General features: G+C 50.1%; 1 protein-coding gene across 5 annotated transcripts; it reads right to left on the minus strand.

Moving 5' to 3' along the window:
* Window positions 1–2938: 2938 nt before the first annotated feature.
* ST6GALNAC6 (ST6 N-acetylgalactosaminide alpha-2,6-sialyltransferase 6) lies at window positions 2939–24881 on the minus strand. Of its 5 annotated transcripts, XM_029202459.1 has the most exons (10): window positions 23868–24881; window positions 23315–23406; window positions 23135–23187; window positions 19693–19981; window positions 18488–18542; window positions 16758–16848; window positions 14598–14777; window positions 12728–13134; window positions 5108–5215; window positions 2939–4418 (listed from the first exon to the last, which is right to left on the minus strand). In XM_029202459.1, the coding sequence occupies exons 5-10, from the start codon at window positions 18511–18513 to the stop codon at window positions 4229–4231; spliced, it is 1002 nt and encodes a 333-aa protein (XP_029058292.1). In that variant the 5' UTR covers window positions 18514–18542; window positions 19693–19981; window positions 23135–23187; window positions 23315–23406; window positions 23868–24881; the 3' UTR covers window positions 2939–4228. The 5 variants fall into 5 exon arrangements, with proteins under 5 accessions (XP_029058292.1, XP_029058293.1, XP_029058291.1 ...); XM_029202460.1 differs by lacking the exons at window positions 23135–23187; window positions 23315–23406; window positions 23868–24881 and having other exon boundaries at window positions 2943–4418; window positions 18358–18542; window positions 19693–19860; XM_029202458.1 differs by lacking the exons at window positions 19693–19981; window positions 23135–23187; window positions 23315–23406; window positions 23868–24881 and adding an exon at window positions 19355–19604 and having other exon boundaries at window positions 2943–4418.
* Between the last annotated feature and the right edge of the window lie 329 nt (window positions 24882–25210).

The following is a 25210-nucleotide window of genomic DNA, read 5'->3' on the forward strand; positions in this document are numbered from 1 at the left end:
AATCAAATCAACGGTATCTTAAAGTTGATGAACTACAGCAGAACTGAGAGAGCAGTTGTGTGCACAGGATCGCCTGGGTGGGGGTAGGACTTTCACTTCTTACTTAAAGGCTTCTCCATGCTTTTTTTTTTTTTTAAATACAACAAGCATCTATAGATGTACCTTGAGGACATGATGCTAAGGGAAATGAGCCAGTCACAAAAAGACAAATATTGTATGATTCTACTTATACAAAGTACCTAAAGCAGTCAAATTCATAGAAACAGAAAGTAGAATGATAGTTATCACGTGCTGAGGGGAAAGGGAGAATTTCAGAGAGGCAAGATGAAAAATTCCTGGGGGTCTGTTTCACAACAGTGTAGAAAAACTTAATACTACTAAACTGTACACTTAAAAATGGGTAAGTGGTAATCTTATGTGCTTTTTTTCCACAATTAAAAAAAACCTTAAAAATCTTAGAAACTGAACAAAATATATTTTAAGTACCTGTTTTAATTATTTCCTTTGCGCATGATCTATGGATTTTCCACCAAGGCTGGGATATTAAAGTTTCAGGATTTTTTTTCCCGGCTACAATCTTAAGAAAGAAAAAAAGGGAGAGGGGAAGGGAGGGAGGGAGGAAGGAAGGAGAGAAGTAGGGAAGGAGAAAAGCAAGGAAGGGAGAGAGGGAAAGAAAAAAAAGTACACGGAAGAAAAATCTGAAAGATTGAACCCTAAACTGTCAACAGGGAATAGGACTGGGTGATACCCTCGTTTTCCATCTTACAGTGTTTGTATAGTTCAAGTTATTTTAAAATATAAAAAAATACCTAAAACATAACCATACAAAATGAAACCAAGTCTTAAAAAACATTTTAAAATATTCTAGCTAATAAAGAATTCCAATGAGCCAGCATCGGGGGATATATCTTGGGTGGCCACTCTCTGAGGTGCACAGCTGGATCCATGTGTCCAGCACATGGGGCTCAGGTGTGGGGCTGCCCTGGGCGGGCCTGGCTGGACCGCAGAGCATCCGCAGGAAACAGCTGGAGTGGCTGCTTCGGGCAGCACATGTGGGGTTTGCAGCTGGTGGGAGATGCCCCCTCGCCCAAGGAGGAGTGGGGGGTAGGGGCCTCACAGGGGTAACTGGGTAAAAGAGTTCACGGGAGGGCCCTGAACCCCAAACTAGGAGGTGGATTTGGTCCTGACCACAGTGGGAAGCCAGTGAAGTTTTCAGAGCAAAGCTGGCCGTGATGAGGTGTCTTCAGGAAGTTGACTTTGGCCATGAGTGGAGCAGTCTCGGCTGGGTCCCATCTGAGGCAGTGAGAGCATGTGGGGTTGAGGACTAGACCCTGGACCTCCTGCCCTCATCAAAGTCCTACCTGCTGACGCTGAACTGAGCTTTCCTAGGGTCCACCCCCAGCAACCAACCCCTCTTGACTCCCTCCTGCTGACCTCCCCTTCATGCCCACCAGTGGGGAGACAGGAGAGCCACAGCATTCTGGGAGAAATTCCCCCTAGAAACCTCTGCCTGGACCCAGATTCCCAGAAGCCTTTGCGTGGGGCTGGAAGTGTGTCGTATCCCCATATCCCCTTCCCATGCAGGGCCCTAGGCTCCCCACATAATGACTTTGCCAGGAGTCTCATCCCTTGGATACTGTCTGGTTGCCCCAGGCTTAGACCCTGCCACCTCCCAGCCTCCTGCCTATCGTGCTGCTGTCGGAGCAAGGATGGCCTCTCCTAGCAGTAAAGATCGAGGCTTTGCCCCGCCTCGGACTGGTACTCACGGCCTTCTGCCACCCGGCCCCAGGTGGTCTCATCTTGCACTGTTCCCTCCTGCGGCCCCGCTGCCTACTGAGCGAGGCCGTGGGTCCTCCCACTAGGCTTCCATTCAGGCCCTTCTTCCCACCTGACATCCGCTCCCTCATCAATTGCACCTAACACAGCGCATGGCACGTGGCCACCTATTGAGCCAATGTATACATGAACTGAGACAAATGCAGGGGCCATTCCCGTTGGCCAGCTCCGTGGCCCCCATCCCGCTGGCCCAGTGCCCAGGAGAGCTCTTTTCCATCTCCAGCAGGCCACCTGCCCTTGTCTCACAGTCACCCTTTGTTAGGTCTCCGCTCCCAAGGGCATCTTATCTTCCTAAACAGGTTGTAATCTCCCCGAGTCACGGACCCGCTTGCTCTTGCCAACCTGGAGTGAACAAGCCCTTTAGCTGAGAGGACAGAGGCAGCAGTGAGGGATCCACAGTTCACACGCCGCCTGGCCCAGGGCTGCAGCCCTGCCTGGCTCCCTCCTGCCAGGGCCTGAAGGGTACTTCAGCTCCCTGCCCTCAGCAACACCCCCCTGCAGCCAACCTCTGACCCCATCACCTGCCTCTCCCCTTCAATCCTCTTCTCTGGGCTCCTCCATCCCGTCCCCCGCAGATGCTTCTGTGACAGAAATGTCCTCTCCCGGCCCCCTTCTCTTCCTGCCGGAAGCTCTTCCCCAAAACCTCTGCAGGAATCTTCCTCTGGAAGAACGTCACCTCCTCCAAAGCTATGCTCGCAGCGCCCTGTGTTGCTCTGTGTGGCCCTTACTGCCCTGAACCTGTCGTGGGGCCCCTCCCCTCCCTCTATCCTGAGCTCCTTGAGAGCAGTGTCTGGTCTCAACCAAGAAGGAACTGGGGCTCTGAGAGGGGCAGTGACTTGCTCAAGGTCACACAGGCAAGGGGAGGCCAGACTGGAAGAGCCAGGTGGGCTTGGCTCCGGAAGCCCACGTACCTCCAGCCCCCAGGGCTGCCAGGTCTCCACCCAAGCTGTGAAATGCATGACTCACTGGCCAGCTGACAAAGCTGGACATCCTGCTTGTGTGTGGGCGTCCAGCCTGGACAGTGTGGGCACTGTCCCAACGGGGCCCGAAGTGCAGGGCCAGAGAAAGCGGAGCTCGAACCCAGAACACAGGAAACGCAGCCGGAGCTTAGGTGTGTTTATTCCTGTACAAATCATTACAAAACCAAGTCTAGGGTAGTCGCCGGCCCCCACCCCTTGCCCCAGTGTGCAATGGCTCACTGCGGGCCTCCGTCTCCTCCACCTGACTCGACCCATTGCACAGCCTCCTCCAGTCTTCTCTAAGACTCCAGAAGAGCAGGGATTAAACCCACCCCACTGAAGTCCAGCAGCAATAAAGTGCCTGATGGAGAGAGAGGGGACAGAACACAGGCAACAGCTCCCAGCCCCCTAGGGCCTTCCCAGGCCCAGCTGGGGGAGACCCTTGGACTACTCCAGCAGCTGCAGACAAAGGGGCTGCAGGGAACCTCAGTTGGGCTGGGATCCCCCCTCTCTCAGCCCCAAGGGCTCCTCCAACAGGTGGAAAACCTCACTGCTGGATGGCAGAAAAGGGGGCCTGGCTCTTTAAGAGCCACGCTAATGGCAGCTGGGCGGAAGGGCTAGGAAAACAGCTGAAGGCTTGTCCCTTCTTTTCAGAGTTCCCCAAAGCCTGGGAGAGTTTGCACAAAAACATCCTCAAGTTTCCAGGAGGAGGTGGGGAAGGGAACCCCAGACCCTCAGAGAGCTGAGCCCTCCGGCAAGGGGTGGTGGCTGGTGGGGTCCAATCTTGACGGAGGACAGACCTAAGGTGGTCGTTGGAGGAGGTGGGAGGGTTCTCAGACTCTAGAACCTGACACAGGCAGAAGGATGCCCAGAGAGCGGGCAAGGGGTCTGTCCAAGGCCACTCACGGCAGAGCCAAGACCCGGACACCTGCCTCCCACGCCTGGAACCCCCCGAATCCCACAGATGCCCCTGCCTGGGCTCCAGACAGCTTCCACCGCCACACAACCTCTTTCTGGCTCTGGGGAGTGAGGGGACGACACGAGTTCCCAGCTCCTTGGGACAGGACCCCACTGCCCCAACCAATAGGAAGTGATTTAGAGTCTGTCCTGAGACTCTGAACCAAGGCCTCATGGGAAAAGACACGACATTAGCCTCGGATTACTCAGAAATACCCTGATTGACTATGCTCAGACCCTGACTGGACAAGAAATACCCTCGACACCCGAGTAACCACATAGAAGCCCAAATCCCTGATTGGCCAAGAGATACCCCCAGGCCCTGAACAGCTGGAGATTATATCCTCTTCAAGGACGGAATGGCCAGAAGACACTCTGACCAGCCTTGATTAGCCAGACGATGGCCCTTGGTCGAGCGGCTGGGCGGAGACCCACTTCTCCTGTGTCCCCTGTAAGAGTCCCACAGGCAGGGTGGCCTAGGTCCAGGAGGGGTGGGAGAAGGTGATTCCGTACAGCTGGGCCCAGGACGAGAAGACCCTCTTTTCCGTGATGAAGCGGTGGTGGTTGCCCTTGCGGCTGTGCTCATTCTGGATGTAGGTGACACACTCGTCCGGCCCCTTGGGCTCATAGTAGTGGTAGGGCATGCGCTGCAGGCGGGGCCGCTGGCTGGGGCAGAGCAGATGGGGCCATAAGGGCAAGGTGGGCACCAGCAGGACCCTGCCCTTTCCAGCCCCTGACCTGCTATAGGGCCTCAGTGGGGGAAATCCCTGCCCCTCCCTGGGCCTCAGTTTCCCCATCTGTGAAATGGGTGTAGGATGGACTAGGTATGTGACTCTCAAACTTTCTTTTTCCTTTTTTTTTTAAATGCAGTGGAAACTTTTCCTTTTCCCAAGAGGGTGGCAATATGGGGTAGTGGTAAGGACTGCGGGCTCTGGAGCCTGGCCCCCACCCCTTACTGTTCGTGGGAACTGAGGCCACTCACAAAACGTCCTGCTCAGTTTTTCTATCTATGAAATGGGAAGAATAGTGCACTTATCCCTTAGGGTCACTATAAGGAGTAAATGAGATAATAAAAAGCCATGCTTGGTACATGGTCAGCACTTGGTAAAAAACAGCTGTCACCTGCTGGGCTTTTCATATAGTAATAACGAAAATAGTTATTATTAATATACAAATTCTGGACTCTGGCTAAGCTTGGGATTGAGGCTCCTGGGGTAGCTCTAAAGAGCCTAGATCTCGGCAGAGCAGTTTGAATACTATAAAATAGAGGCCCTTGAAGGCACCCCAGCCAAGGTTTCTGGGACCCCAGCTCCACCCTGCGGCCAATGGCTGGGCATCGCCCTGGGGGTGCTCACCTGCAGTAGTCGGGGGGGACCATGCCATAGACGTGCACATGGTCACACAACTCCACCGCAATCACCATGGTGAACCAGCCTGTGCTCAACCACGAGTGGGACTTTTCCCTGGGGGCAGAGAGGGGTCACGATGAGGGGGCATGCAGGCAGGGAGGAAGGGTCAACCCACACAGGGTTTTCCAGAACTCCTCCCACCCACTCATGGGGCCTTCCCCCCACTTCAGTCACCCCCTGTCCAGCCCTGCTGTGGCAGCACGGGCAAGCTGGCAGAGGGCAAGCTGTCTGGACAGAGATGAGGGGTGTGGGGTCTGCTCCTTTGAGGGGAGGAATAGGAACACAGCATGCTGGGAATTAACTCCTGGGGAGACTGGTCACACCTGGGCAGGCTGGGAGTAACCATGATCACAGAGCATGGTAGGTAGAAGCAGTTATGTACATGCTAGGAGAAAACTCCTAAGGGGAGACTAAACAGAGAAGGTTATGCCAGAAGTGACCACAAGTTCAGAGCAAGGCATGGAAAAAGTAACCAAGAACCTCAGGCTGTGTGCCCACTACAGCAGTCACTAGCCACGTGCGGGCACACGTGAACATTTGACATGTGGTTAAGACGTGCAGTCAGTGTAAAATACACACTTGATTCCTTAGATAGTATGAAAAGAAGAATGTAGAATATGTCACTGATCGTTTTTGATACTGATTACATGTTGAACTGACAATATTTTGGATATATTTGATTGAGTGTGGTTCTTTGAAAAGTTTAAAAGAAAATAAACCTCTCACAAGACTGACAAAGAAGGGAGAAAAGACACAAACTACCAATATCAGGAATAAAAAAAGAGGATATCATCATAGACCCTGAAGACATTAAAAGAATAATAAGAAAACCGCAAAAAAACACATACATGAATTTGACAATTTAGATGAAATGGGCCAATTCCTTGAAAACCACAAACTACCAAAACTCACTCAAGGTGAAATAGATAACCTGAATATCCTATAACTCTTAAAGAAATTGAATTCATAGTTTAAAATCTTCTGAAAAAGAACTCTCCAGGCCAACAGTTTCACTGGTGAATTCTACCAAACATTTAAAGAAGAAATAAAACCAATTCTATACAATCTCTTCCTGAAAATAGAAGAGAAAATATTTCCCAATTCACTTTCTGAGGCCAACATTACCATGACACCCAAACCAGGCAAAGACAGTACAAAATAAACTACAGACCAGTATCTCTCATGAACATAGATACAAAAATCTCAGCAAAATACTGCAAATCATGTCTAGCAATATATAGAAAGAATAAGACACCCACAACCAAGTGGAGTTTATTCCAGAAATGCAAAGCTGATTCAACATACAAAAATCAATCAGTATAATCCATCAGATTAAATCTTAAGAAAAACCATGTGAGACAATCCTGCAGCCGGTGGAAGGAAAACCACATTCACAGAAAGACAGACAAGATGAAAAGGCAGAGGACTTTGTACCAGATGAAGGAACAAGATAAAATCCCAGAAAAACAACTGAATGAAGTGGAGATAGGCAACCTTCCAGCAAAAGAATTCAGAATAATGGTAGTGAAGATGATCCACTACCTCGGAAAAAGAATGGAGGCAAAGATCGAAAAGATGCAAGAAACGTTTAACAAAGACCTAGAAGAATTAAAGAACGAACACCTAGAAGAATTAAAGAACAAACCAACAGAGATGAACAATACAATAACTGAAATGAAAAATACACTAGAAGGAATCAATAGCAGAATAACTGAGGTGGAAGAACGGATAAGTGACCTGGAAGACAGAATGGTGGAATTCACTGCCACGGAACAGAATAAAGAAAAAAGAATGAAAAGAAATGAAGACAGCCTAAGAGACCCCTGGGACAACATTAAACGCAACAACATTCGCATTATAGGGGTCCCAGAAGAAGAGAGAGAGAAAGGACCCAAGAAAATATTTGAAGAGATTATAATCAAAAACTTCCTTAACATGGGAAAGGAAATAGCCACCCAAGTCCAGGAAGCGCAGGGAGTCCCAAGCAGGATAAACCCAAGGAGCAACACGCTGAGACACATAGTAATCAAATTGACAAAAATTAAAGACAAAGAAAAATTATTGAAAGCAACAAGGGAAAAATGACAACATACAAGGGAACTCTCATAAGGTTAACAGCTGATTTCTCATCAGAAACTATACAAGCCAGAAGGGGGTGGCACGATATATTTAAAGTGATGAAAGGGAAGAATCTACAACCAAGATTACTCTACCCGGCAAGGATCTCATTCAGATTCGATGGAGAAATCAAAAGCTTTACAGACAAGCAAAAGCTAAAAGAATTCAGCACCACCAAACCAGCTGTACAACAAATGCTAAAGGAACTTCTCTAAGTGGGAAACACAAGAGAAGAAAAGGACCTACAAAAACAAACCCATAACAATTAAGAAAATGGTAATAGGAACATACATATCGATAATTACCTTAGACGTGAATGGATTAAATGCTCCAACCAAAAGACACAGGCTCGCTGAATGGATACAAAAACAAGACCCATACATATACTGTCTACAAGAGACCCACTTCAGACCTAGGGACACATACAGACTGCAAGTGAGGGGATGGAAAAAGATATTCCATGCAAATGGAAATCAAATGAAAGCTGGAGTAGCAATACTAATATCAGATAAAATAGACATTAAAATAAAGAATGTTACAAGAGACAAGGAAGGCACTACATAATGATCAAGGGATCAATCCAAGAAGAAGATATAATAATTATAAACATATATGCACCCAACATAGGAGCACCTCAATACATAAGGCAACTGCTAACAGCTATAAAAGAGGAAATCGACAGTAACACAATAATAGTGGGGGACTTTAACACCTCACTTACACCAATGGACAGATCATCCAAAATGAAAATAAATAAGGAAACAGAAGCATTAAATGACACAATAGACCAGATAGATTTAATTGATGTTTATAGGACATTCCATCCAAAAACAACAGATTACACTTTCTTCTCAAGTGCCCATGGAAGATTCTCCAGCACAAATCACATCTTGGGTCACAAATCAAGCCTCAGTAAATTTAAGAAAATTGAAATCATATCAAGCATCTTTTCTAACCACAACGCTATGAGATTAGAAATCAATTACAGGGAAAAAAACATAAAAAACACAGACACATGGAGGCTAAACAATATGTTATTAAATAACCAAGAGATCGCTGAAGAAATCAAAGAGGAAATCAAAAAATACCTAGAGACAAATTACAATGAAAACATGACGATCGAAAACCTATGGGATGCAGCAAAAGCAGTTCTAAGAGGGAAGTTTATAGTGATACAAGCCTACCTCAAGAAACAAGAAAAACCTCAAATAAACAATCCAAACTTACACCTAAAGGAACTAGAGAAAGAAGAAGAAACAAAACCCAAAGTTAGTAGAAGGAAAGAAATAATAAAGATCAGAGCAGAAATAAATGAAACAGAAACAAGGAAAACAGTAGCAAAGATCAATAAAACTAAAAGCTGGTTCTCTGAGAGGATAAACAAAATTGATAAACCTTTAGCCAGACTCATCAAGAAAAAGAGGCAGAGGACTCAAATCAATAAAATTAGAAATGAAAAAGGAGAAGTTACAACAGACAACGCAGAAATACAAGGCATCCTAAAAGACTACTACAAGCAACTCTGTGCTAATGAAATGGACAACCTGGAAGAAATGGACAAATTCTTAGAAATGCACAACCTGCCAAGACTGAATCTGGAAGAAATAGAAAATACGAACAGACCAATCACAAGTAATGAAATTGAAACTGTGATTAAAAATCTTCCAACAAACAAAAGTCCAGGACCAGATGGCTTCACAGGTGAATTCTATCAAACATTTACAGAAGAGCTAACACCCATCCTTCTCAAAGTCTTCGAAAATACTGCAGAGGAAGGAACACTCCCAAACTCATTCTATGAGGCCACCATCACCCTAATACCAAAACCAGACAAAGATGCTACAAAAAAAGGAAATTACAGACCAATATCACTGACGAATATATGTGCAAAAATCCTCAACAAAATACTAGCAAACAGAATCCAATGACACATTAAAAGGATCATACACCATGATCAAGTGGGATTTATCCCAGGGATGCAAGGATTCTTCAATATACGCAAATCAATCAATGTGATACACCATATTAACAAATTGAAGAATACAAACCATATGATCATCTCAATAGATGCAGAAAAAGCTTTTGACAAAAATCCAACACCCATTTATGATAAAAACTCTCCAGAAGGTGGGCATAGAGGGAATCTACCTCAACATAATAAAGGCCATAGACGACAAACCCACAGCAAACATCATCCTCAATGGTGAAAAACTGAAAGCATTTCCTCTAAGATCAGGAACGAGACAAGGATGTCCACTCTCACCACTATTATTCAACATAGTTTTGGAAGTCCTAGCCACGGCAATCAGAGAAGAAAAAGAAATAAAAGGAATACAAATTGGAAAAGAAGTAAAACTGTCACTGTTTGCAGATGACATGATACTATACATAGAGAATCCTAAAAATGCCACCAGAAATCTACTAGAGCTAATCAATGAATCTGGTAAAGTTGCAGGATACAAAATTAATGCACAGAAATCTCTTGCATTCCTATACATTAACAACAAAAGATCAGAAAGAGAAGTTAAGGAAACAATCCCATTCACCATTGCAACAAAAAGAATAAATACTAGGAATAAACCTGCCTAAGGAGGTAAAAGACCTGTACTCAGAAAACTATAAGACTCTGATGAAAGAAATCAGAGATAATACAAATAGATGGAGAGATATACCATGTTCTTGGATTGGAAGAATCAATATTGTGAAAATGACTATACTACCCAAAGCAATCTACAGATTCAATGCAATCCCTATCAAATTACCAGTGGCATTTTTTACTGAACTAGAACAAAAAAATCTTAAAATTTGTATGGAGACACAAAAGACCCCGAATAGCCAAAGCAGTCTTGAGGGAAAAAAACGGAGCTAGAGGATCAGACTCCCTGACTTCAGACTATACTACAAAGCTACAGTAATCCAGACAATATGGCACTGGCACAAAACGAGAAATATAGATCAGTGGAACAGGATAGAAAGCTCAGAGATAAACCCACGCACATATGGTCACCTTATCTTTGATAAAGGAGGCAAGGATATACAGTGGAGAAAAGACAGCCTCTTCAATAAGTGGTGCTGGGAAAACTGGACAGCTACATGTAAAAGAATGAAATTAGAACACTACCTAACACCATACACAAAAATAAACTCAAAATGGATTAGAGACCTAAATTTAAGACCAGACACTATAAAACTCTTAGAAGAAAACATAGGAAGAACACTTTTTGTCATAAATCACAGCAAGATCTTTTCTGATCCACCTCCTAGAGTAATGGAAATAAAAACAAAAATAAACAAATGGGACCTAATGAAACATAAAAGCTTTTGCAAAGCAAATGAAACTACAATCAAGATGAAAAGACAACCCTCAGAATGGGAGAAAATATTTGCAAACGAATCAACAGACAAAGGATTAATCTCCAAAGTATATAAACAGCTCATGCAGCTCAATATTAAAAAACAAACAACCCCATCAAAAAATGGGCAGAAGACCTAAATAGACATTTCTCCAAAGAAGACATACAGATGGCCAAGAAGCACATGAAAAGCTGTTCAACATCACTAATTATTAGAGAAATGCAAATCAAAACTACAATGAGGTATCACCTCACACCAGTTAGAATGGACATCATCAGAAAATCTACAAACAACAAATGCTGGAGAGGGTGTGGAGAAAAGGGAACCCTCTTGCACTGTTGGTGGGAATGTAAATTGATACAGCCACTATGGGGAACGGTATGGAGGTTCCTTAAAAAACTAAAAATAGAATTACCATATGACCCAGCAACCCCACTACTGGGCATATACCCAGAGAAAACCATAATTCAAAAAGACACATGCACCCCAATGTTCATAGCAACACTATTTACAATAGCCAGGTCATGGAAGCAACCTAAATGCTCATCAACAGACAAATGGATAAAGAAGATGTGGTATGTATATACAATAGAATATTACTCAGCCATATAAAGGAACGAAATTGGGTCATTTGTAGAGATGTGCATGGATCTAGAGACTGTCATACAGAGTGAAGTAAGTCAGACACAGAAAAACAAATATCGTATATTAATGCATATATGTAGAACCTAGAAAAATGGTACAGATGAACCGGTTTGCAGGGCAGAAATAGAGACACAGAGGTAGAGAACAAACATATGGACACCAAAGGGGGAAAGCGGCAGGGGTGGTGGGATGAACTGGGAGATTGGGATTGACATATATACACTAATATGTATAAAATATGTAACTAATAAGAACCTGCTGTATAAAAAATAAAATTCAAAAAGAAAAACCATGCAATACCAATTGATGCAGAAAAACATTTGATAAATTCAATATCCAGGAATGATTAAAAAAAACTCTTAGCAAACCAGTGAGAGAAGGGAACTTCCTCAACCTAATAACTTCCTCAACCCATAGCTTCAAAAACCTATAGCCAACATCATATTCAATGACGAAAGACTGAACACTTTCGCCCTAAGCCTGAAACCAAGGCAAGGATGTCTACTCTCACCACTTCCAATACAATTCAATGTTATATTGAAAGTACTAGCCAGTGCAACAAGGCAAGAAAAAGAAATGAGGCATGTAGATTGGAAAGGAAAAAATAACTGTCCTTATTTGCATGTCCTTACATCATGATCATTTGCACAGAAAATCCCAAAGAATCTACAAAAGTCTCCCAGAACCAATAAGTAAGTTTAGTAGGATTACAGGATATAAGGTCAACACACAAAAATCTATCATATTTCTATATACTAGCAATGAATAATGGGAAACCAAAAAAAAATTTTTTTAATGCTATTTACAATATCTCCAAAAATTTTAAAATATTTAGATGTAAATCAAACAAAATACTTACAGCATCTATATGTTGGACATACTGAGTTAAGTAAAAATATATTGAATTTAATTTCACCTGTTTGTTTTTACTTTTTAAATGTGGCTACTATAAAAATTTTAATTACGTGTGTGGCTTGCATGATGTTTCTATTGGATAGCACTGGCTTAGCTTTTCTAGGGAGATTAGTCAGAGAAGGGCATACTGAGGGTGATGTAGCCTTAGAATAGAGCATGCTAAGAACAACAGTGTGCTTAAAGTAAGATGTGCTGGGTATGGTCAACACTTTCCATGAGGCATGCTATGGGGCAGCTCTCCTAGAAAGATGCTAGGAGTGACTGTGCAACCTTAGAGTAGAGCATGCTGGGAGCCCTAGTCTCTCAGAGCCATTCACGCATCCCGGGGGAGACGAGGCCATGCAGAGCGTGTTGGAAATGACTCATGCTAAGAGCTGGACATGAAGCCAACTCCCCTAGGAAACCTGACCACAAGGTGGCAAGAAGTGACCACACCCTCACAGCAGTGCATGCTGGGAGCAACAGGCCCTCTGGGCGGAGCGTGCTGAGAGGGAGCACAGGACTGGCCAGAGGGAGCGGGCAGGAGGTTGGTACCTGTCCTTGCCTGTCTCACTCCGGAAGAGGTCATCAAACTGGCGCATGCGGCCAAGAGAGACGGCGTAAGCCTCCATATTGGGGAACACCAGGCCTGCCCGCTGGATGACGCGCACGAGGCTGCCCTGGGGCTTCTGCATCTTGTTTGGGGGACCCCAGAAGATGAACACGGTTTCAGGGGTCCGGTTGACGAATTCCTGGGGCCTCCGCAGCACACGGAATACGCTGGAATGGGCCACTACGCGGAAGGTGGTCTTGTTGCCCACATCGGCTGAGTAGCCCGTGGTGGGGGCGTCATTCATGCGGATTGTGCACTCGGCCCGCTCGATCTCAGGGCCCAGCTTGGTGCCCAGCAGGTGGCTGGAGCTGGTGACAATCACACACTGGTGGCACCGGGAGGGCAGAGTCTGGGGGGGTAAGGAAAGCCAACACTGTTATGACCACTCAGTGCCAGGCACTGTGCTCCGTACATCCAGGCCTCCAGGAAGCAGGAATTATGATGTTCATTTTAGAGACAGGGAGACTGAGGCCCACTCATGCAACATTCAACAAATCTTTATAGCAAGCTGGCTAATGGCCAAGTACAAGGGACAGAACAATGAACAAAAGAGACCCCACTCCTGGCTTCAAGAAGCTCACGGTTGGGGAGACACGGTGTACAAGTAAATGATAAAATAATGCCAGGTGGTAAGTTAAACACGCTGGGAAGGAAATAAAATAGGGGCAGGGGATCAAGAGTGGCAGGAGTGAGAGCTGCCCTAGAAAAGTCACCTGGGGAGGCCTCTCTGAGCTGACACCTGAAGGATGAAAAGGAACCATGCAGGGGAAAGTATTCAAGCAGGAGAAACAGCAAGACCAGAGGCTCTGATGTGGGATGACCAGGGTGTGTTGAGAAGCAAAAGAAGGCTGCTCAGTGGGGGCAGAGTTAAGGAACAAAAGAACAGAACAGCCATGCAGGGATGTCCCCAAAGTCATACAGCAGAGGAGCGCAGGGCTAGGACTTGAACCCAGGTCTATATGGCCACAGAGCCCCAGGACCAACACACTGTATGCCAAAGACCCCGAGAGATTTATGAGGGTTTTAGTGAGGGAGGAGAGAGAGGTAGGCAGGGCCTGGGGAGACCTCCTCCCAGAAGATGGAGTCCATGCTTGAGGCCAATAATTTTCTCCCTGACCCCAGGGAAAACATTAGGGCTCAGAGGACCACAGGGTGAACTCCAGAAACACAACCTGAGTTTCATGGTTACCCAAGGCCAAAAGAAGCCCCAGAATGACTGTTGGCCTCTTGACACAGCTGTAGCTCATCAGGCATTGGGGCAATACCCTGGCTCCTCCCCTCCCTTGCTGTGTGGCCTTGGGCAAGTGACTTCACCTCTCTGAGCCTCACAAGGGAGATAACGCTAACCTCACCGGGCTGGTATGAGGATTACTGCTGATCACGGTGTTCAGTGCACAGCAGGCAACTGACAATGGGCAGCCATTACTGTTACTGTTGTTGTGTCGTCAAGTACCCTAGTGTCCTACTCCGAAAGCCTATGTAGACTCCCACACAGAGACAGAGATCAGTGAAAACCAGAGAGACTTTCCCAAAGGGATTCTGACTCAGGAGATGATAGGATATTAGCACTAAGGGTGGGACCTTGGAGAAAACTGAGGCCCAGAGAGAGACATGGTACTTGTCTGAGGTCACACAGCCAACAAGGGGCTGAAGGCACTGGACTCTTGGGATTCACCCTTTCCTTTAGGAGGGTTGGTGGAAGCAGAGAGAAGAGGTGGAGGAGAAGAAGGAGGTGGGAGCAGCGATGGTGGGCAATGGGGAGGAATCGTCTCCAGGCAGCTCCCAGGGAGCTTCCCAAAGCAGCTGCCCTACCTTGTTGCCGAGAATGGGGATGTAGCCATCGGTGAGGCTCCACCTCTTGAGGTTGACGGGCCGGCGGGCGCGGCCCCGCAGGGAGCCGTAATGAAAGACTTCGTTGGCACTGTTGGAGGTGTAGAGGATGAGGATGGTGATGAGGGCAAAGAGGATCACGAACACCGCTGAGCGCTGCTCCTGGAGAGGGGAGAGGCCAGTGAGGGCCCAGCTGCCCGGGAGGCTCCTTGCCACCTACCATGCCTGCTGATTCCTGCTCTTTATTCCAGACCAGTTCAGGCACTACCTCCCCCAGGAAGGCCTCCCCCAGCCCCCTGAGCACCGCCTATCACAGCACCAATCACGCTGCATTCAAAGAGCCGTCCCCCTCAATTAAACCATGAGTTCTGAGGGCTGGGACTGAGTCAGCTTTGATCCCCACTGTATCTCAGCTCCCAGGGCTGGGCCCAGAGCACAGAAGGTTCTCAGGGTTTGCTGGATGAGATTGGAAGTGTGGGTCAGAAGGATCCTTCCAGTTGCAGCTGGAAGGATGCTTGGAGACAGGTGGGACATTCCAACGAGAGGGTCTAGGTCTTCCCCCAAACAGTAACTCTTTATAAATGTTTACCATTCATTTAAACCTGAAGGGAAAGGATCTGGTCAGGAATCAGGATGCATGGGTAGTCAGTACACCAACATATGGCAAAGGGCAGGAAAGTGATATCTGAAGTGTCCGCTGGTATTTATTTGCCTGGGGTCTGCAAGGCTAGGTGGGACCCGGGAGTCCTGGCTTCTTGTGCTGAGCCCCCTGGGCTGGTTATTAATGTACTGCTTCTCAGCTCCAGGTTTACTCTTTTTGCCTGCTCTGTGAAAACGGATCTGGGCCCTTTACAGGTTTTTCCTTGCCAGCGAACTGCATAATAAACTTTGTCAGTAGAGGGCGCCGGAGAGACATGTCAGGAGGAAGGGAGTTTGCTTCCTGGTTCCGGGGGCTTTGGGCCTGGTGCTGGTGCACTTGCTTCTACAGTGCACATGGCTTCTCCCAGTGGCCAGCAGCTTCCTCCAGCATCCAGCCTCAGGCAGTTTTGAAGCAGAGTGCCTCTGATTCCTGCTGCGACCACAGATTCTCCAGAGTTGCGCTCATGTGGCACACTCGACACCAGTAACACCCAAAAAACGTAAGCTTCCCCTCCCCGGAGCAGTTTTATCTGATGCTTGAAGTGTCTCTTGGGAGTTATCTCCTGTGAACAGCCTTCCCTGTAGCCTAGCAGGTGGATTTATGACAACTTCCACAGCACAGCCCCACAGTGAGTTCTCTGCCATCCAGTGGGCCAGAGCTGTGCCCTCTCCAGCCCAGCAAGGCCTGGGTCTCAACCCTGGGTGTGGTAGCAGCTCCTTTTTTTTTTTTTTCGGCCGTGCCACACGGCTTTCAGGATCTTAGTTCCCCAACCAGAGATCGAACCTGGGTCCCAGAAGTGGAAGCACCAAGTCCTAACGACTGGAAATTCCCAGTAGCTGCTCCTTATACCTGCTATCCCTGTATTCTGTAGAGTTCTAATCCCCTGCTACTCCAATGCACAATTAAAATTAGTAATTCTTTATATTAAACTTTCTCTATTCAAATTACTGAGTGGTTTCTCTTTCTGGATTGGACCCAGACACACTCAGATCACCCCACCCCCAACCCCCAGGCTCTGCCAAAGCTGTAGTGCAGCTAGGAAAGGGGTGTGCAGGGCCAGGCACATAGTAGGTGCTCAGGAAAGCATAAATGAATGGATCATGGGGAACCCTGAAACCCTCAGAGTGATGCTCATAATATCATGTCACTTTTGACTCTGACCACTGCCCCCTCTCCCAACCTCCCATTCACCTTCACTCCCCACCCCCACCTCCTGCATAGCACTCCACAGTCACCTTCTCGGCCAGCCCTTTACCACAGATGGACCAGTCAAGTCTAGGAGGACAGAGGTGGACCTGGGCCCAGAGAGAGGCAGGAGCTTGCCCAGGCCACACAGATCAGTGGCCACAGCAGGGCTCACACCAGGGTCTCCCAGGCATCAGCAGCTTCTCAGCAGGGAAGAGAGACTTGTAGCGCCTGGGTCTGAGGCAGGTCCAAAGGAGCCCATTTCACGGAAGGAAATAAGAAGCTGAGATGGGGACAAGAAATGAAGGGGGACTTACTTTGTTGCTACTCATCTCTCTCCGGCGTCTGCTGAGGGGCAGGGGCCAGCGTCCTGCAGGTGGCCCAGGGGGCAGGGGTGTGGGATCACACCTGCAAGCCACAGAAAGAGTTATGGCCTGGGTGCCTTCCCCCAAGTCCAGCTGGTCCTAGGCTACACCCTCCCCACCCCTGCCAGCCCTCCTACCCACCCATGACTTTAAGGCTCAGGGCTGTACCCATTTTGCAGGTGGAGACACTGAGGCCCAGAAAGGGCAGGAACTGGCCTGATGTCATACAGCCAGGTGGTGGCAGAGCCCTGCCTCTGTCTCTGCCCGTGCACTCTCCCACTCTGCTCGAAGGCAGCTGGCAGGCCTAAAACTGGCTCCCTTGCTGGGGGGGGCCTGCCCCCCACCCAGCAGGAGCCCCATTCACACGCCTACTCTAAACCCTGTCTTATGTTCCTGAGGCCTGGGAATAACATTCCTTGTAGGTCCCCAAACTCCTCTAAACTCATACCCTTCCAGGTCTTGCATAAACTGGCCCCTCTGACTAGGACACCCTCCATAATGTTGTTCATGCCCACTCATCCTCCCAGCCTGAGGTGGGCCAGGAATGTGCCCTGCGTGCCACCTCCCCGCTGAGAGCTCTCTGAGGTCGCAGCTGGCACAGGGCCTCACATTCTCTGCTGTGTCTCCAGAGCCCTGGAGATGGGTGCAGGAGGACTGCTGAATGACTTCATTCTTATCTTTTTTTTCCCCTTTGACTTTGTTCATTAATAAGATCTTGGGGGTTAAGGGCTCAGACTCATCTGTCCAATGGTTATAATCACAGCCCCACCCTGGGGCGCAGTGGGGTCCGGGACCATACAAGCTCAGCTCTGCTCCTCACTCCCCAACGCCCCCCGCCCATCCACGCAGGACGCAGCTTCTCTGCAGATCTCAATTTCCCCACCTGTCAAAAGTGAGTAAGTACTTGTGTCCAGCCACCTCCAGCCGATTCGAGGCCAGAAGGCACTAAGGGAAGGAGAGTGAGCAGAGAGAGAAACTGGGGCCCAGGAGCTTCCCAGCTCCGTCCTTCCCTCCAGGGCCCTCCCATCTCCCGCCACTATCTCCGCCCCCTGACCTAGCAGCTGTTTACTCCTACACCGCCACCAGGAATAGCCAGAGAGCCCCAGGCTAAAGGAGGTGCCCCCACGCCGCTCCTGATTGGTTGGGTCTTAACTCCGCCCACCACCCAACCCCGCCCCCTCTCCTCGGGAGCCCCCTCCTCCCAAACCCAGCTTCAGATTTCTCCGCAGCCAGCCTTCGCAGCCAGCCTTCAAAGCCATGCAGGGAGGCCCCTAGGACTCTCATCCGGACTCTCACAGGGTCCAGTCCCTGCGGCACAGGTCAGGAAACTGCGGCTCATCAGAAGGGAAGAGCGGCTTGTTCTTAGATTCATAGCCCATTAAGGCAAAAGTCATCCAGATCCCTGGGTAGTCCCCATCTACCCTGACGCCTCTAGCATTCCAGCTGCCTCTCTGAGCTGAGCCTCCCCTCTCACTACCCTTTCCTTCGGATGCCCCAAGCTCCAGACACACTAGAGCACTCCAGTTCCCAGGCCCACCCCCCACTTTCCCACCTTTGCCTGAGCAGTGCCCTCAGCCAGGACCACTGTCCCCCTGGTCAGGACCGTCACAATCCTGCTCTGAGAAGACCATGGTCAGTACAGCATCTCATGTTCAAGTGCGAATCCCGGTTCCACCACTTACTGGCTGAGGGGCCTCGGGCAAGCCATGTGACCTCTCTGAGCCTCAGTTTCCTCATCTGTGAAATGGAATAATAAGAGTAGGTAACTCACAATGTTGTTAGGAGGATTCAAGCAGATGTGGCAACGGAAGCACAGGATTTGAAAGTGCTTGATCAGTGACAGCAGCTGTTAGTTTTGTGGTTATTCATTGTTCAAGGCCTGCCTCTCCACAAGCTTGCCAGAGAAACACTCTCCTGCCCTCTGATATGGCCCAGCAACTTCCCTCTAATATCAATAAATGCGGAGCCCTTGCTAAGCATCACCCACTCACTGAATCTTCCTGGCAATTCTGCACAGCAGGGGCTCTTATCCCCATTTCACAGATGAGGAGACTGAGGTTCAGAGAGGCAAAGTGCCTTGCAGAGCTGTCCAGAGCCTGCTGGGGTGCCTTATTTCCATGCTTGTTTCCAGGGCGCAGCCCAGGGCTGAGCCTGACTGGATCTCTCTCAAGGATCCCCCAGGGCTGGAATTGACCAGAGGCCACTGAGTGCGTTCCCAGCACCTGGCCCAGCACCGGAGAGCAGGACTGTTGGGAGCGACTTGCTCAGGCTAGGGAGGCAGCAGCCCAGAGCTCCGAGCCAGGATCTTGGACTCAGCCCCAAGGTGGGCGGAGCCGGAGGGCTGAAACCGTGAGCTCAGGCTATGGGGCCACACCCTGCCCTCTGTTTGGGGGCTTTGCTTCTCCCAGCTCGGGGAATCCTCCTGCAGGCTCGGGACGCCCCCACGAGCCGCGTGGGAGGAGAGCTCCCGGGAGAAGGGGGAGGGGGGCTCCTAATTCCAAATAGGGGGCGCCGAAACCGTGGGTGCACCTAGGAGGGGGACGACTCACCCTCTGCGCCCCGCTTGCGCTGAACCCCCCAACTCCAGCACTCCGGGGGGTACGGAGCTCTAGCCTCAGCTGGGAAGAGAAGGGAGGCAGGACGGCGGCAGGGTCCCCGAGCTCTAATGGGGTAGTCAGCGGCAGGAGGCCCCGCTAACACCGCGACAGCCCTTGGGCGCGGGGACCGGGATCTCCAGGCGCGGTTGCCAAGAGTGAGTGGGTCTAGGGGAGCCCCAGGGGCCCCCATATCAATCTCCATCCCCAGCGGCTCCTGACGGCCCCACCACCACCAGGGGCGCAGGCAGCGCCCCCCTCCCGCTGCCCGCCCCCGCGCGGCGCCAGCTCACCTCCCCCGGGGAGCGCCCGGCTCCCCGCGACCCCCGAGCCCCCTCACATGGCGCCGGAAGCCAAGAGCCAGGGTCCGCGCCACTCTGGCCGCCCAGGCCCCGCCGCAGCCCAGGCCCGCCGGGTCCTAGCGCCGCCGCTCGCCGCTCTTCGGTTCAGGCCTGGGAGGCGGGCGGAGCCTTCGGGGGCCGCGGGTGGCCCCGCCCCTGGGCGGTGCAGGCGGGGATGGGTGAGGGGCGGACGAGCCCCGGCCCGGGGCACCCGAGCGCCTCGCTTACTCCTCTGGGCAGCCTGTAGTGACAACGACAACAACAACAGTCTTCCGGAGAACATTTAGTGTGGGTCAGGCCCACTTCTACCTCGCTTTATTGTTACCACGACGGGGATGGGGAAACTGAGTCCCAGAGCACACTGCGCTTGGAATCAGCTGAGTTTCTCCCTGGGCATCCCTACCTCGGGCCTCCAGAGCCCTGCACCCAGTAGTCACCCTGGGTGAACTCAGGGATCCACTCTTGGATTCAAGTTCGACCCTGCCGTCTGCTAGCTGTGCGGCCTTGGCACTTACTTACACTTCCCCTGCTTCCCGGAAATAGGGAGAACAACCTCACAGGGTGTTGTTAGGATTAAAAATGTTACATTACTTCTTATGATAATTGTGGTATTCATTACATCATTTTATGCGATAGTGAAAAATAACTTAAGTAGCCTGTACACCTGGTTAAATGAACAAAGACACAGCCCCGCTAAAATGAATGATGCAGGTCAATAGGCACCGACAGGAAGAGGTGTCCAGGATATTTACAGGATATGTAATAAGTGAAGAAAGCGAGTTTTTAAAATGTACCTCTATGATCACTTTGGAAAACAAAGTTGGAAAATTTTGCATTCTGCTCCTAGGTATATACCCTGGAGAAATTCTTGCAAATGTATGTAACAAAGCTCATAGCAGCAATGCTTGAAATAATACAAAACTGGAAACAACTCATATAGCTATCAAGGAGAATGGAATTTTTTAATTACATTATGATACGTTCACATGGTGAAATATTATATAGCGGGGGTGGGGGGGAATGACATGGATGAATCTTACAGACATGAGGAGTGAAAAAGCCAGGTCCTGGAAGACAAATGAAACTACACAATATACTGTTTAAGCATACAGCAGGCAGTAGGCCGCCTGTCATAGGACAGGAGATAGTTTTGCCTATCAGACTGATTAAAGTTTTAAAAGCAAAAGTCAAGAGTACAGCAGTCTCTGTGGGGAGGGATGAGGGAGAGGAGAAGAAAGGCAGGGGTGTGCAAGTTATAATAACGAAGGTCTGGTCTTTAAGTGGGACATGTGTTCAAGAGGTTCATTATATGTGTTTTATTTTTACAAGTATAATGCATGCCGTCATTCGGGTGTAACACAGTATTTTTTTTTTTTTTTTGCGGTACGTGGGCCTCTCACTGTTGTGGCTTCTCCCGTTGCGGATGTGCAGGCTCAACAGCCATGACTCACGGGCCCAGCCGCTCCGCGGCATGTGGAATCCTCCCGGACCAGGGCACGAACCCGTGTCCCCTGCTTCGGCAGGCGGACTCCCAACCACTGCGCCACCAGGGAAGCCCTAACACAGTAGTTTAAAAGGTGAAAAAAAGAAGAAAGATAAGTCAAATGAAAATAGATACTTTTGCCTATCATAGTGATTAAAGTGTCAACAGTGGTTATTTTTCAAATGATAAGGTTATGGGCTGCTGTCTTCTTTTGGCTTAACTGTATTTTCCAAAATTTTTGAGATAATGGTCAATGTTTTTATATTTAAAAATTTATTTTTAATATAAAAAATGAACTGCATGTATAACATGATTCCTTTTTTTTATACAACTATCTATGCATATATGTTTGTAAATGCACACAAAAGGCTTCTGGAAGAATCCACTCAGGACTACTGGCAGTAGTTTCCCCTGGAGAGTGGATGTGGGGAGAGTGGGGTAGGTGCTATTTTCACTTTCTGCTTCATAAAATTCCAGGTGGTTTGCATTGGACTAATTTGGGAAGTTAATACCACTTTGTTTTTAATTTAAACAAAAGTCAGGGGGCCCCCAAGGTCCAGCCTCCAGGCCATGGAGGCACTGCCCACCAGGCAGTACGGGGGGAGTGCAAACAGCCAGGGGTGCATGCAAGGCTTCCTGCCCCCTGGTGTCCACCTCCATCCACTTCCTGAGCCTCAGCCCCATCCTCACCCCAGCCCTCCTCGGCGCCTGACCCACCCTGCTGGCCACGGGACAGAAAACCACGGAGCAGGAGGCCAGGCAGTCAGCCAGGACACCTGATGAACGGAACTGCTGGGAGCTCAGAGAAAAGGAGACCCTTCCTTGAGGTCACAGGCAGGTTAGAGGCAAGGCGTGGAGGCACCCAATCCACCCCTCGCCCTTCTCCCAGCTCCAGGCCAATGACCTAGACTCCGGAAATAAAAGGGTGCCGCAGCCCAGCTCCTGGACCAAATCCGGACCTGGAGCTCCCCCGTCAGGCCTGCTGTGTCTCTGGGGCCAGGCTTGCTCCAGGAGGCTCTGCTCTAGGGCTAGCTTCCCTTTCCTGGGCCTCAAGAACAAGGGGACTTCCATGGCGGTCCAGTGGTTAAGACTCTGCACTTCCACCGCAGGGGGCACAGGTCTGATCCCTGGTCGGGGAACTAAGATACCCCATGCCTCGCGGCACGGCCAAAATAATAATAATAACAACAGCAACAACAAGGATACGAAAACCCACACAGCTCCATGTGTGTCGGGTGCTTTCTCCTGTGCTAATAAGCACTTTGCAAACATACCTCGCTGAATCCTTAAAATAACCTATGGGCACTGCTGTTACTCCCACTTTCCAGAGGGAGAAAGTGAGGCACAGAGAGTACAGAGGTGCCCGAGCTGGGATTCCAGCAGACCTGTCTGCTGAATAACCACAAGCCTTTCTGCCCCCTGGAAGCCCCAGGCCTGCCTCACAGGCACGCCAGGGCCTTCATGGACGGCAGGTTGCGGCCAATCCTGGTGCTGCTCCCCGACCCCGCCTGCAGCTGCGCAGCCGGTCCCCCACCCCGGAGTCGCTCCCCCATGGTCTGATGGAGGTGGCCTATGCTTCAGCCCTTCCTGCCCCAGGATGGGGGTCCAGGGTGTGACTCTCCCCTTCTCACCCCTTAGCAATCTTTGCACTGTTAGGATTCTTCCCTTCCATGGGATACTGGAAAAAGCCCTCAGAGGCCTCTGGGCAGTGGGTCTGGAACCAGGAAGTACCTGGTTCTTCTCAGAGGCTGGAGTGGTCAGGCTGGCCCAGGTGACGCTGGACATGGGTGCCCACCAGTTCCTAGGAGAACCAAGGTTCCTGTCCTCTCCTGGCTAGATGAGTTCCTGACCTGGCCCGAAGTTCCTTCTGAGGAGAGGCTCCTTAAGATACCTCCAGGCTATGAGACTCACCCAGCTTCCCCTCTGTCCTCAGGAGGAAGTAGGGGGCGTCCCCAGCAGGCCTGCTGAGGAGACAAAGGAGCCTGGGTGTGACAGGAAAACAGAGGCCCAACGAGGGGCTGCACGCCAAGGTGCCCCCCCACACTGACACACTCCTCAGGGCTGGGAGGAGGCTCCTGTCCCCCAACTCACCTCCCGGAAGCTGCAGGAACTGCAGTGGCAGAGATGGGGGTCCAGAGAGCTGTCAGCAGGCCCAGATCCAGTCACCAGTCATCTTCGTCTGCCTGGAGGAAGTAGCTGGTGGATCGTCCCTGCCGGGTCACCACCCCAGAAGGACAATATCTGGGCCAACACAGCAATAAACATCCCACCCACCCAAGGACAGGGCCGAGACAGAGGTGCCTCTGCGCACTACGCCCCAAGGGCTTGGCTAGCATCTCCCAGGCAATGGAACAGGAGGAGGAGGCAACCTGCTGGGAGGGGGTGGAGTTGGAGTCCTAGCAAACCCAGCAGACCCTGGGCCTTGCAGACAGAGGATGACGCGGTGAGCAGACACAGCTGATGGGAGTGGGAAGTCTTCCTGCCCAACCACCACCACCGAGGAGGGCAGGGCTGGCTGAGCAAGGGTGACCCCATTGAAGATGATGGCTCCCACATGTCAAGGGCCAGCACTGGGGACAGGCATTTTACGGATGCCATCTCTCCCAGTTTGTACCATCCCGTGAGGTAGGGACTACTTTGGTACCTTTTACACACGAGGGAGGCACTAACCTGCCAGGGTCCCGCGGCAGGAAGTAGAGCCAGAACGAGGCCAGGTCTGACTCCAGAGCCCTCCCTCTGGGCCCGGAAGTTCCCCCACCAACCCTTCTGCCTGCCAGGTTACATTCCCCCCTTACCTCTGCCGAACGCCTACTCACAAACACTTGCCGGCTGCCGGGCCAGCAGCTGTGGCTCAGCTGCCAGCCTGCTCCCTCCCACGGGCGTGCTCCCTGCCCCCCAGCCCGGGGGGCATGCCTGCAGAGGCTTCTGGGCACACCTGGCACCCAGTAGGGGGAGGCAGAGCACAAAAGGCAGGTGGGCCAGGTGCCAGGTCTCCAGTCTCTCCTGAGAAGGCTGGGGGTGGGAGAGGGAGTGTCCTGGGTCACCCAGACTCCCTGGCACAGATGGCTACATGATTTGTGAGGTCTAGTGCAAAATGAAAAGGCGAAGCCCCTTGTTAAAAACAAACAAACAAACAATTTCAAGTGGCAACAGCAGAACATTGAGCTAAGCGTGGTGCCCCGGGGCAGTTTCTGCACAGGTCACCAGCCAATGAAGGGGCCAAGCCCCGGAGCTGGAAGCTAGAACCCTAGGCTCCATCCCAGCTGACAGCCTGGGGTCCTAGCCCTCCATTAGTCTCCTGGTGTCCAGAAGAGGAGGGAGGGAGGGAGGAAGTTAGGAGGGAAGAAGGGAGGAGGGGGGTGAAGCCTCCGTGGGCTTTTTCCAGCCCCCTGGTTCAGGGCCCAGACGCTCAGGTGCAGCTCTCAGACCTTGGATTGCACCCTGGCTCAGCCAAGCAGCTTCATCTCACCTGTAAAATGGGCTATAACTCTAACCCACCCCAGCGTGGCTGTACACCCTTGCTACCTGTTCACTGGTGGATGTGCTTTTCCACTTTACAGGTGACCAAACTGATACTCAGAGAAGGAAAGCCCCAAGCCTGCCCTCCTTCCTTTCTAGCAGTGTAACCAACCCCAGAGTTAACTGGGAATTTAACTGGCAAGGCCAGTGGAATCTGACCCTGGACCAGGAAGGCAACATGATATGGAAGAATTTCCTCCCACCCTGACTCTCCTCCCACTGGGTACAGGGTGGGGATCCCATGGAAGCCTCTGAGCTGGGGTGTTCCCTGGGTCAAGTGCAGTCATGGGGTCAGACTCCCTGACCTGGTGGGGAAGCGGGTAGGTTCCTGGGGAGGAAACATGCAGGCACATTAAATGGCCAGAAGCCCAGCCGGCTGTAGGTCTGCCCTCAAGACAACAGGTCATGGCATTGTGGTGGCAAGAGGAGCCCCAATCCCCACCCCCAGACACGTGACAACAGCCAGGA

Source organism: Monodon monoceros, unplaced genomic scaffold (assembly GCF_005190385.1).
Source record: "Monodon monoceros isolate NGI ecotype Baffin Bay Population unplaced genomic scaffold, NGI_Narwhal_1 Super_Scaffold_5, whole genome shotgun sequence".
NCBI lineage: Eukaryota > Metazoa > Chordata > Mammalia > Artiodactyla > Monodontidae > Monodon > Monodon monoceros.

What these genes read in the sequence shown, in the direction of transcription:
- ST6GALNAC6 (XM_029202458.1), bottom strand. Translation starts at nt 19,604, where the DNA reads ATGGAGATTGATATGGGGGCCCCTGGGGCTCCCCTAGACCCACTCACT. An exon ending in TGCCCGAGGCCCCTCAGCCA is followed by an intron (nt 16,849 to 18,487) that starts GTAAGTGGTGGA and finishes TGTGGCTTGCAG; the next exon opens with GTGTGATCCCACACCCCTGC. An exon ending in GAGAGATGAGTAGCAACAAA is followed by an intron (nt 14,778 to 16,757) that starts GTAAGTCCCCCT and finishes TCCCCTCTCCAG; the next exon opens with GAGCAGCGCTCAGCGGTGTT.